General features: G+C 41.5%; 1 protein-coding gene across 3 annotated transcripts; it reads left to right on the plus strand.

The window, feature by feature from the left end:
• Positions 1–30: 30 nt before the first annotated feature.
• On the plus strand, positions 31–8,752 carry LOC108606757 (protein strawberry notch). Of its 3 annotated transcripts, XM_017997163.2 has the most exons (10): positions 790–1,002; positions 3,523–4,047; positions 4,106–4,491; positions 4,554–4,960; positions 5,029–5,463; positions 5,788–5,898; positions 5,965–7,571; positions 7,637–7,775; positions 7,846–8,224; positions 8,290–8,752. In XM_017997163.2, the coding sequence occupies exons 1-10, from the start codon at positions 840–842 to the stop codon at positions 8,518–8,520; spliced, it is 4,383 nt and encodes a 1,460-aa protein (XP_017852652.1). In that variant the 5' UTR covers positions 790–839; the 3' UTR covers positions 8,521–8,752. The 3 variants fall into 3 exon arrangements, with proteins under 3 accessions (XP_017852653.1, XP_017852651.1, XP_017852652.1); XM_017997164.1 differs by lacking the exon at positions 790–1,002 and adding an exon at positions 31–296 and having other exon boundaries at positions 5,788–7,571; XM_017997162.1 differs by having other exon boundaries at positions 751–1,002; positions 5,788–7,571.
• The last annotated feature ends 3,292 nt before the right edge of the window (positions 8,753–12,044 follow it).

The raw sequence follows: 12,044 nt of genomic DNA on the forward strand, positions 1-12,044 counted from the left end.
AGTTGGTGGCTCATTGCTGCTCAGCAGCAACAACAACAACAACAACAACAACAACAACAGCAGCAGCAACAATAACAACAACAACATCAGCCACATTAGCAGCACTAAGTTAAACAATAGCATTCAATTAAACAATGCCATATTGAGACCGGCGGCAACAACAATTGTCACGCATACGGCGAAGCCTTCGCGCATTGATGGCAAATTTACAACATTACCAACAACATTAACAACAACAGCCAAGATTGTTATTGACAAGAATCAATTGAGCAATATGCCAAAGAAATTGACAAATGGTAAGTGTTAACTAAATTGCAACAACAACAACAACAACAATATATGTAAAATATATAAATACACACACACACACAGACAGACACACACACACATATACAGAAAACCAAAAATATGTAAAAACAAAATTAATGTTTGCTGTGTTCTTTCTTGTTCTTGTTCTACTCTTTTCACTCTCTCACACACACACACACACACACACACACGCATACTCACGCTCTGCTCCACCCCCTACTCCCGTTTTGGTTTTTCTTTGTCTCTTTTACGCATTTTGTTTCCGTTTTTGTTACGTTCTGTTTGCACTTCCGTTGCATTTTGCAAAATTGTTGCTGCCAGTTGCGGCTTTTGCCAGCAAAAACAACAACAACAACAACACTAGCAAGAACAACAGCAGCAGCAGCAGCAGCAGCAGCAACATCCCCGCAGCAGCAGCAGCAAGCAGCATGAGCAGCAGAATTAGTGGCGCCACTAGCTTAAGCGCTGCCAGCTCTTATTTGAACAGCGGCGCTGGCAATTATCTCAACAGTCTAAGCACCAACGATCTCATGAGTCTCGCCGCCTATGTAGCCTCCAAAGGCGGCAATAACAACAACAACAATGCAACCAACAGCAGCAGCAGCAGCAACAAGCCAAGCTCAGCAACAGCTACAATTGGCAGCAGCGCTGCTACTGCTAATTTCAATATGGCCGCGTCTTTATTGGCGCAGAGTAAGTCCTGTAATGTTGGTAACAACCAAGAAATTAACAAATACACATACAAACCCATATATATATATATATATATATATATATATACATGCAGAAAAGTGCAAAAAATGCAGCAAATATAATTGATTATTGTTGTTCAGTTACAGTTCAGTTCGAACTGCTTTCAGTTCTCCGTTTATTGTTTTTAGCCTTCATTGCATTTCCTTTCTTTTCGATCGACCCTTTAATGCGAATTAAACTCTCAACTCTATTTTAAGGTATTTTAACTATGTAACTGTTTACTTCTTCAAGAAAAAGTTTGTTCTTTACTCTAGTAAGAGAGCACAAATTAGCTCTGTGTTATTTCAATAGAAAAACAAAAATCACTGTTCGCCATTTTGTCGATTTGTTTCCATTTTTATTAAGTCAATAACTTTTATGAATACTACGAATATATTCAAACATTTTCATTAAAATTTCAGAACTTAATTTTTATTGAGTAAATCACTTTTATGAATATTACGAATATATTCAAACATTTTCATTACAGTTTCAGAACTTAAAGTTAAATATTTTCGAATTTATTTATATAAATTTTTGTTATCAAAAATTCAACTTATAGCAGTGTTGCCAGGTTAGCTTATTTCAGGCTAGATCTAGCATATTTGAAAATGGAGTAGCTTATAAAATTTTAATATAATAAAATAGCTTATAGCCTGAGATCTAGCATATTTTAATTGGCAGGCGCTGACCTTTTTTTTGTTGTATAATTTGTCATTTCATGAATTTCGACTTCAAAATTCAACATTTGTCACGCAAATTTTGAATCTAGCTTATTCCAGCTTCTTTTTTTCCTCAATCTTATATTGCCTTTCAAACGCTGGCTGCACTGACTTATAGTATCAAGCGATTTAATAATCTACTTCAAGATATGAATTTAAATTTCTACACTTTCGTTTGGGGTTAAAACTCTTTGAAGAAGTAAAAAGTTACAAAAGAAATCAATGCATAAATTTCTTACAAATTTCTTCTTTGGTCGATAGTTCGTTAGTTCGTTTTGTTTTACACTTTTGGTTTGAAAATATAAAAACTGCGCTGTAAGTCGCAAAATAAATAGAAATTGTTGTAGTGCTCCTTGATTTTGACTTCAGGGCTGCATGCTTTTTGTTTTGTCAAACAAAATTTGTGTGTTGTCGAATTGAAAATTATATAGTTATTATATTGTAAAATTTGAAAATGTCCACAAACGATTTAAACGGTTTCGCAACAGATGAAAGCGGCACAAGCGTTGCTGCAACCGGCAATTGCAACCATGACTGCTTTAAGCTGGTCAACTCAACAATCGAGGAACATATACGACGCCAGGTGGGCTATGCGCTGCACAAGTTCTTCAAGCTGCAAGCCAAAGCGCTGGGCAAGCTGGAGAATCTGATACTGGATGAAATGCTGCCCTATGTGCAGAGCAGTCGCAGTTTGCCCATCGATTTGCTGGACAAGCTGCTGAACAGTGTGGAGCAGCTGCGAACGCGCCTGAAGCGCGCCAAGAAAACGAAACTCCGGCCCAAGCAGCAGCAGCAGCAGCAGCAGCAACCCAAGTGCAGGCTAAAGCACAAACGGCAGCAAAAGGAGCTGAAAAGCTTGTGGCGGCAGCAGCAGAAAGTTTGTGCTGCTAACGTGCCACAAGCAGTGGCAGCTTCAAGCCAGCCAAGAAGACATCAGCAGCAGCAGCAGCAGCAGCAGAATAACGTGGCCAAGAAATCAAAAGTTGCAGCCAGCAAATCTCTCATTTGTCTCTATCGCAATGTTGACTTTTGTCCTGATGCTGCTCCTGCTGTCCCTGCTGCTGCCACTGCGGACAGCGCAGCACGCAAGCAGCGTCGCAGATGTTGCAACAACAACTATCTGATGAATAGCCAAGAGCTCGAGCTGCAGCGCCAACTTGACTTTGTGAAACTTGCCAACACTTGTTTATATACAAAGTCCTCCTACTCCTTGCGTCTCAATCGCTGCAAGTGAGACGTGTCCTGAGCCGCAAGCAACAGTCACTTGCAACTCTTTTAAGCCATGACGAGCATTAGACAAGAATAAAACTTTGATTTTAGAAATGCAAATGCATGTTGCAAGTTGTAAATTTTTTTTAAATGTTTGCTCTGCCACTTCGTATGCATTTTATTTGGGTTTGAGTTTGATGTGAAATATTCTTAGGGCGCTGTTGCTCGCATTTCGAATTTTGTATTTAATTTTTTTATTTGTAGTGCTTGTTGCTTCAACAGCGATACACTTATTGCTTTAGCATTTTATTAATAATAATCAAAAATAAAATATATATGTTAATTGTTGCTAAAAACATTGCTCTTTAATTAATATTCTTGTTGACCGCTACTAATCACAAGCACATTATTCTCTGTCTCTTTCTTTTTCATGCGCACGCCTCTGACAACGAATGTTGCTGTTTCACACACACACACGCACACATGGCATTAAAACTGTCGAAAATCAACAACAAATGAAAACCAAAAACCAAACACAATTTTCTTGCAGTGAGCTATACGGGCGCAGTGGCCACGCCCATTCGTCTGCCCTACAAGCAGCCAGCCATGGCGATCAGCAACAGCAATGTTGCACGAGCTGCCAGCAACAGCAATGTCGGCAACACAGGCGCCGTCGCTGCTCCGCCAGCAACATCTGCTGCAACATCAGGCGCTGGAGGCGGCGCTGGAGCTGTTGGCGCTGCTGCCGGCGCCGGCACTGGCGGCATGAAGGTGAACACGCACATGCTGGAGAAGCTGCAGCAGCTGATAGCACTCAATCCGGAGTACTTGACCAGCGGCATACCCAATCATGTGATGACGCAGCTGTTCATGCAGCCCATGCGGCAGCCACAGGCGCCCATGCAAGCCAACATGGCCGCAGGCAGTCCAGGAGCTGCCACCAATGCAGCAGCCAACTCGGCTGCAGCGGCGGCCGCAGCAGCTGCGGCTGCTTTCTCGCCACAGGAGGAGGACGAGGTGGACTATGAGGAAATGGGTGTAGCTGAAACATATGCGGACTATTGGCCAGCCAAGCGTAAGCTCCACATGCATCCACTTACTGATGATAGATTCATTTTGTTTGCCTCTCACAGTCAAGCTGGGCAAGAAGCATCCCGATCCGGTGGTGGAGACCGCCTCGCTCAGCTCTGTGGAGCCCTGCGATGTTTACTACAAGCTCTCCGTGCCCACCGAGACGATCAATAGCGGCCAGCTGAGCGCCCTGCAGCTGGAATCGATTACATATGCCTCGCAGGCTCACGATCATCTCCTGCCCGATGGCAGTCGCGCTGGCTTTCTGATCGGCGATGGTGCTGGTGTGGGCAAGGGTCGCACCATAGCAGGCATTATCTATGAGAACTACTTGAAGGGACGCAAGAAGGCGCTCTGGATATCCGTGTCCAACGATCTCAGATACGATGCGGAGCGTGATCTTAGCGATATTGGTGCCACACGCATTGAAGTGCATCCCTTGAATAAGGTTAACTAACTAAGCAACTACTATAATTGAATTCACTTATAACTAACTAACTTTGCTTGCAGTTTAAGTACGCCAAAATTAGCTCCGATGCCAACAACAATTGCAAGCGCGGCGTCATCTTTAGCACCTACTCCGCTCTGATAGGCGAGTCCAACAACAAGACAGGCAAATATCGCTCGCGCTTCCGCCAGCTGCTCCAATGGTGTGGCGAGGATTTTGAGGGTCTGATTATCTTCGATGAGTGCCACAAGGCCAAGAATCTATGCCCCGTCGGCTCGGGCAAACCCACCAAAACCGGCCAAACAGTGCTGGAACTACAACAAAAGCTTCCCAAGGCGCGTGTCGTCTACGCCTCGGCCACAGGCGCTTCCGAGCCGAAGAACATGGCGTATATGGTGCGCCTAGGCCTCTGGGGCCAAGGCACTGCATTTGGCGGCTTCAATGACTTCATCACAGCTGTAGAGCGACGGTAGGCTCAATATAACCCTTTAGCATCTTGAACATTTCCATTTGTTTAAACTTGCACTTGAATTTCAGTGGCGTTGGTGCCATGGAAATCGTCGCCATGGACATGAAACTGCGCGGCATGTATATTGCACGTCAGCTGAGCTTCAAGGGCGTCAGTTTCAAGATTGAAGAGGTGCCGCTGTCCAAGGAGTTTCGCAAGATTTACGATCAATCCGTTGAACTTTGGGTGGAGGCCATGCAAAAGTTTACAGAGGCCGCCGAGCTCATCGATGCCGAGAGTCGCATGAAGAAGACCATGTGGGGACAGTTCTGGTCATCACATCAGCGCTTCTTCAAATATCTGTGCATTGCGGCCAAAGTGAATCATGCCGTGACAGTGGCGCGTGAGTCCATCAAATATGGCAAATGTGTCGTCATTGGTCTGCAATCAACCGGTGAGGCACGCACATTGGATCAGCTCGAGCGAGATGATGGCGAGCTGACAGATTTTGTGTCCACAGCCAAGTGAGTGCCATTTTTCAAATTTCAAATAAACCGCATGCCAAGCAAATAACAGCGATCTGCTAATTCACATGAACTTTCGATCAATCGATATCTTTTAACACTGCCCTTTGGGCAATTAACATAATCGCAACTTAACATAACATGGCACATAACGTAATAACATAATGCCAACTTAACATAAGTGTAACTCATCTAATATGAGAATTTAATGTAACAGCAACTTAACATGACCAATTAACATTATAGCAACTTAACAGAACTCTTGCTTGCCTAGCATGTGATTCAATTTATCATTAACGTTTTTTTTTTTATTGTTACTTGCAGAGGTGTCTTCCAATCGTTTGTTGAACGCCATTTTCCAGCGCCAGATCGCAATCGCATTAACCGCATTTTGGGTCTTTGGGATGAGACACCGTCGTCCTCGCCCGGCAATAGGCAAGCGGATAGCCTGCATAATAACAACAATGTTAATAGTAATAATAACAACAATAACCACAGCAGCAGCGGCAATGCCAATAACCGATGCAAGCGCAAGGGCAGCGACTCTGCCGGCTCACTAAACAAGAAGAAGAAGAAGGCGAAGCGCAGCAACAACAGCTCTTGGCAATTCAACAGCGACAGCGATGAGGAGGCGGCTCATACAACGGACAACGATGAGGAGAACAGCGACGATGCCTTTAACGATGACCCAGACAATGGTGGTGAGGACGACGAGGATGAGGATGATGACGATGATGCCGAGAACGATGAGCAGCATGAGGATGACGATAGCGATAGACGCAGCGTGGCCAGTGATGCTAGCTCTGATTTCAATCCCTTCTTCAGTGGCAGCGACAGTGACATTGATCCTTGGGTAAATGCGCGCAGCAAAAAGTCCAAGAAGCCACAAAAGAAACTCACCAAGAAGAAGAAGCCAATCAAGAAGGAAAAAGACATTAAGAAGGAGACGTCAGGCACATCCACGCCCACGCCCACGCCAACTCCCACACCGAGCAGCAGCAGCAGCAACAGCAATGCCAACGCCGGCATGTCCGCCACTGTGGTTGCCGCCTTGAATGCCGCCAAGAGTCGCAAGGGCACTGGACAATCGACGCAGGATAAAATACAGGATCTGCTGCAGAAGAAGCAGGAGCTGAAGGGCACAGTGACACCGGTGGGCGTTAATGGCGTTAAGCTCAACTATGGACCACCGCCAAAGGATGCCATCGAGCGTGCCTGCACCATGAAGGAGGAGCTGCTGCGTAAAATCGAAAAGCTCGGCGGCCGCTTGCCGCCCAACACGCTGGATCAGCTCATCGATGAGCTGGGCGGGCCCGATAATGTCGCCGAGATGACTGGACGTCGTGGACGTGTGGTGCAAAGCGACGATGGCTCCATACAGTACGAGTCGCGCACAGAGTCGGATGTGCCGCTGGAGACGCTCAACATAACGGAGAAGCAACGCTTTATGGATGGCCAAAAGGATGTGGCCATTATTTCAGAGGCTGCCTCCAGCGGCATTTCGCTGCAGAGCGATCGACGCGTCTTCAATCAGCGTCGGCGCGTGCATATAACGCTGGAGCTGCCCTGGTCAGCGGATCGTGCTATACAACAGTTTGGCCGCACGCATCGTTCCAATCAGGTGAATGCACCCGAGTACATATTTCTTATATCCGATCTGGCGGGCGAGCGTCGTTTTGCCTCCACCGTGGCCAAGCGCCTGGAGTCGCTGGGCGCTTTAACCCATGGCGATCGACGTGCCACCGAAACGCGTGACCTGTCCCAGTTCAACATTGACAACAAGTATGGTCGCCAAGCTCTCGAGACGGTGATGCGCACCATTATGGGCTATGAGACGCCACTGGTGCCGCCGCCCACAGACTACAGCGGTGAGTTCTTCAAGGACATTGCCGGCGCTCTTGTCGGCGTCGGCATTATTGTCAACAGCGAAAGCCATCCGGGCGTACTCAGTCTGGACAAGGACTATAACAACATATCCAAGTTCTTGAATCGCATACTCGGCTGTCCCGTTGATCTGCAGAATCGTCTGTTCAAGTACTTCACGGACACCATGACGGCCATCATCAATCAGGCCAAGCGTGGTGGACGCTTCGATCTGGGCATTGTGGGTAAGTAGCGCACTCCAAATCCCCTCAAAAAAGAAAATCTCAGCTCATGCTCTATTCAATTGCAGATCTTGGCGCTGCTGGCGAGAATGTGACGCGTGTGCGTCTTGTGCGCTTTATGCGCAAACATGCCACCGGCGTGGCACCCACCGAGCTGCATACGGTGCGTGTGGAGCGCGGCATGATCTGGCAGGAAGCCATCGACAAGTGAGCGAAACGAAGCAAACGAAACAATTGCAAACTAATGCATCCATCTATATCTCTCTCTCTATCGCAGATATGCTGATTTGTTTAACGAGCATGATGGCTTCTATACCTCGCATCAGCTGCGCAATCAGAAGCGCACCGCCATACTTGTGATCATCATTGAGGCAACGCAGCGCAATGCCGGCGATAATGCCGATAGCAGCAGCAGCAGCAGCAAGAAAAAGAAGCCACGCGGCAAGAAGGAGATCATGTGCCAGATCTTTAGACCCAATACTGGGCTGCAAGTGCGCCACGAATCGCTGGCCGAGCTGGAGAAGAAATACCGCAAGGTGAGCAGCCAGGAGGCTGAACCACATTGGACTGAACAATACGATGCATCGGTGAATACCTGCTCGCATGCCTATTGGAATGGCAATTGTCGCAATGTTAGTCTAGGACATGACTGCGAGGTGCGTAGACGACCAACTTGCAATCCAACCAAAATGTATTCCATTAATTGAATTTTTGCTTCTAGGTCGGCTTACGTCAGCGTTTGTATCATGTGCTTGCTGGCTCGGTGTTGTCCGTTTGGGGACGTGTCGAGCATATATTGAACACTCGCTCCAATAGCAAAATGCAGGTGATACGCATGAAGACCACGGAGGGTGAAAAGATTGTCGGCACCTTGATACCCAAATCGTGCTACGAGCCGCTGATGAATGATCTTTGCAGTGACTGCAAGAAGAAAGAAGAATTCAACTATTAGGCAAACAGATGTACTCCAAACACACAAACAGACAAACACATTGCCTGCTATTTTTCCATTAGTTTAGCTGCCAACAACAACAAGAACACAACAAGTTTAAGAAGAATATGAATTTGTATTGTTGGCCTTAAGTGTTAAATATGTTTCATTACTGATTTTTCCTTTTTCGACTTTAGTTAGTTTTATTTTGACAAATTCCTTGTAGCTTAAGCACAATTAATTAACAAAGCAGCAGACACACACACACACACAGACAGACAGACAGACGCAGACATATATATATACATATATATGTATAAACATCTAAGCATATATTTAACTGCATAATAAGAAAAATGGCATGTTTTAATGAAAACAAATGAAAACGCTTATATTATGGACTTTTCTCTATATGATTTCTAATTGTAGTTTTTAATTTTACCTAAGACTAACATAACTCACACACACACACACACATGTAAAACTATTTATATTTATGCGTTTACATACATATATATGTATATAACCAACGTGAAAAATAACAATGAAAAATCCTCTTAGCCTACAATACACACATGTTTTTTTTTTATATTTACTATGCATAGTAAATAAATACATATATTACTTTTTGTAATGTGTGGCTGCTGCGCAGCGCAGCTTAAAATAATATATATTCTATACTTTAAGCAACAAATCGACTTACATGAACATTGAAAAGTTAAGGCATTTTTTTTTATTATTATTATTGTTTTACTGTCACCTTAAGCTTAAGTTGAGTATGAATTTGAAAAACAAAAAAAAAAAATAAAACAAAAGAAAGTCAAACTACAGTTTGTAATTTAGCACTCTTAACTATAATCATTGTAATTAAGTTTAGCCATTAGTTCATAAGCGCTAAAGTGAATGTACTGCGTGTACAGCATTAAGTTAAATCTAATGATTGGAAAATTAAATAAAAATATAGAAGAACCGCAAGCATCAAACGGTGGCATATTCAACGCAAAGCAAACAAAGATTGCAAACAAATTCAATACACTTCTTTGATTTATTTGAGACTTTTGGCATTTTCAGCGAATGTGAAAAACAACAAATATTACAATATATTTCAGAAACTTGCTCTGGAGACGTTAACTCAGCGAATTGAATGAGCTGCTTTGTTGGGTCAGTATAAAACAGTTGATCGGAGCTGTAGTCTGGAATTAAAAAAAACACAATATGGTCAGCAATCTCCCGATTGTTTAACTGATTACTGTTTCATACTCGTATTGATGATATAAACTAAAAGTGATTTAGCTATATATTACATTATCCTTCGTTCAGTTATGATTTGTATGTTTGTACTGATACATTTGGTAGCTTTCGTAACGAAAGGATGTTCGATTTTAAAGTTTTATGGCCTTATATACTCGTAAGCAGCATCCTAATTAAACTGCATTCAATCCAAAAGATTCGAAAGTTATAAAATCCAAAATGTAATAATGCAATAAACGATTTAGCCTTAAGCGCCTATCGCTACATACATTCATATTTAAAATAATCAAGGGAAACGGAACCACGTCGAGCGTAATATACAAATTTGAGCTATAATTTAAACAAGCTATTTAAATTTAGTAGCTTATGTAGTTGATTTTGGTCTCCTTGACGTTTAACAAGATGCACAGAAAATTTTTAGTAACCCTACCAATTAATTAAATTTGACAAATTTAACTAACAAATAACACATATTTTACCTTTTATGCGTATTTATAATAAAAAAAAACAAAAATTGGACGCATGTACGCCCATAAAAAATGCATATTTAAAATATAAAGAAACGAAAAACAATAAAAATCAACAAAATAAAATAAAAATGCATTAAAATTTACACCTGGAGTTTTCTTTGCTTGTGATACAAATCGGCAGCTTTTTTTTATTTTAGGTCAAAAATTATCCGATTCTGAAACGAATTTCACGCTCGTATTGATACTAGAAACAAAGTTGCATCATTACATTTTGGGTTCTGCAACTTTCGATTTTTGGCCAATAAAAATCGTGAATCGTAAATTTTGTCAAAAAATCGAAAATCTTGGATTTTTCAAACTTAAATGCAGTTTAATTAATTATCAAAGCTAGAAAGTGTTTTGGTTTGTTTATTCATTTGTGCATAACTTGGCTAAAACTATTTTAAATTATACCCATTTGAATTGTGTTTTCAACTCCAACTTAAAATGGTATACAACATTTCAATACGCCATCCACCAGCCTCACGCATTTGTTTTTAGCCATAGCTTGGTCAAATCCTGGCGCATTTTTCAAATTTTTGTTTTGCGGCATTCACAGGACCAAACTCTACTGATTGGCATAAGAAAAAGATTACAAATTGCTCCTTTGCTCGTGAAGTACAAAGACAGCTGATCGCTCTGTTTGATAGAAGTGCTTTAGCACTAATATCGTCCTGATCCTGGCGAGAATTCGTTAGATATAGCCTATTCTGTATGGTATGCAGTTAGTTCAATAGATTTGATGCTTAAGAAACAAATAAATTGAAGCTATTTGATAATTGAAACAACATCTCGTTTTTCGTTTTAGTAAAGTTGCGAAAGCGTTTTAATATTTTTTTATTAATAAATACATTTTTTTTTTGTTCATCCATTCATAATACAAATGCACTCTTATAGAGCTTTTAAGTACATACTAGCTGGCCTTATCAATTCATCGTATCCGAATCTGACAAATACAATTCGCTGTTAGTTCTATAAAGAACAACAACAGTAGATGCAAACTCTTTGAACCTAAAATAATAGTTAGTTACAGTTTAGTACAAATACTGAGAGCAAGTAAGAGATATATATATATATATATATATAGAGATGTATGTATATATGTATAGATAGAGTTAGAGCAAGATGGCGGCAAGTAAATAACATTGGTACATATGTAAATCCATATGTACAATGAAGCGAAAATATACTTATTTATATATATATATATTTGTTGTATATATGTTTTTGGTATATATAGACACTATGTATAGATTTGTAGCGCAGTAATTTATATGTATATGCCGTTATATATATGTAACTAGTAGTATCTGTATATACTTATATATAAATTAGACATTTACAACACAGTTAATACATTTATATGCTTGCTTATATACAGTTCTGGAAGTATGTATGTATATATGGGTTGCAACTGAAGTAGTATATAGTATATTTGATTTTTCGATTTCGATTTATATAGCAGCTATTTGAACGCAAGCAAAAGCAGCTAAAAAAGATGAGCTAGTGCATAGTGTTGCTTTTGTTTTTTGTTAGGTACGCACAAATGTATGCTTTAGTTTTTGTTTTAAAGGCAGCGCGGGACTACTGAGTTTATATAGAGAATGCTAGCTATAAGAAATAAATACGTATAAACATTGGAAATGCATTTAAAATTTTATAGCTGCATGCTCTATGTGTGTGTGTGTGTGTGTGTGTGTGTGTGTATGTATGTGTGTGTCTGACTAATTATTAATGGTGGTAATCGTGGATTAATGGGCGGCACTGATTTTGTGTTAGTTAACA

Source organism: Drosophila busckii, chromosome X (assembly GCF_011750605.1).
Source record: "Drosophila busckii strain San Diego stock center, stock number 13000-0081.31 chromosome X, ASM1175060v1, whole genome shotgun sequence".
In the NCBI taxonomy this organism is placed as follows: domain Eukaryota; kingdom Metazoa; phylum Arthropoda; class Insecta; order Diptera; family Drosophilidae; genus Drosophila; species Drosophila busckii.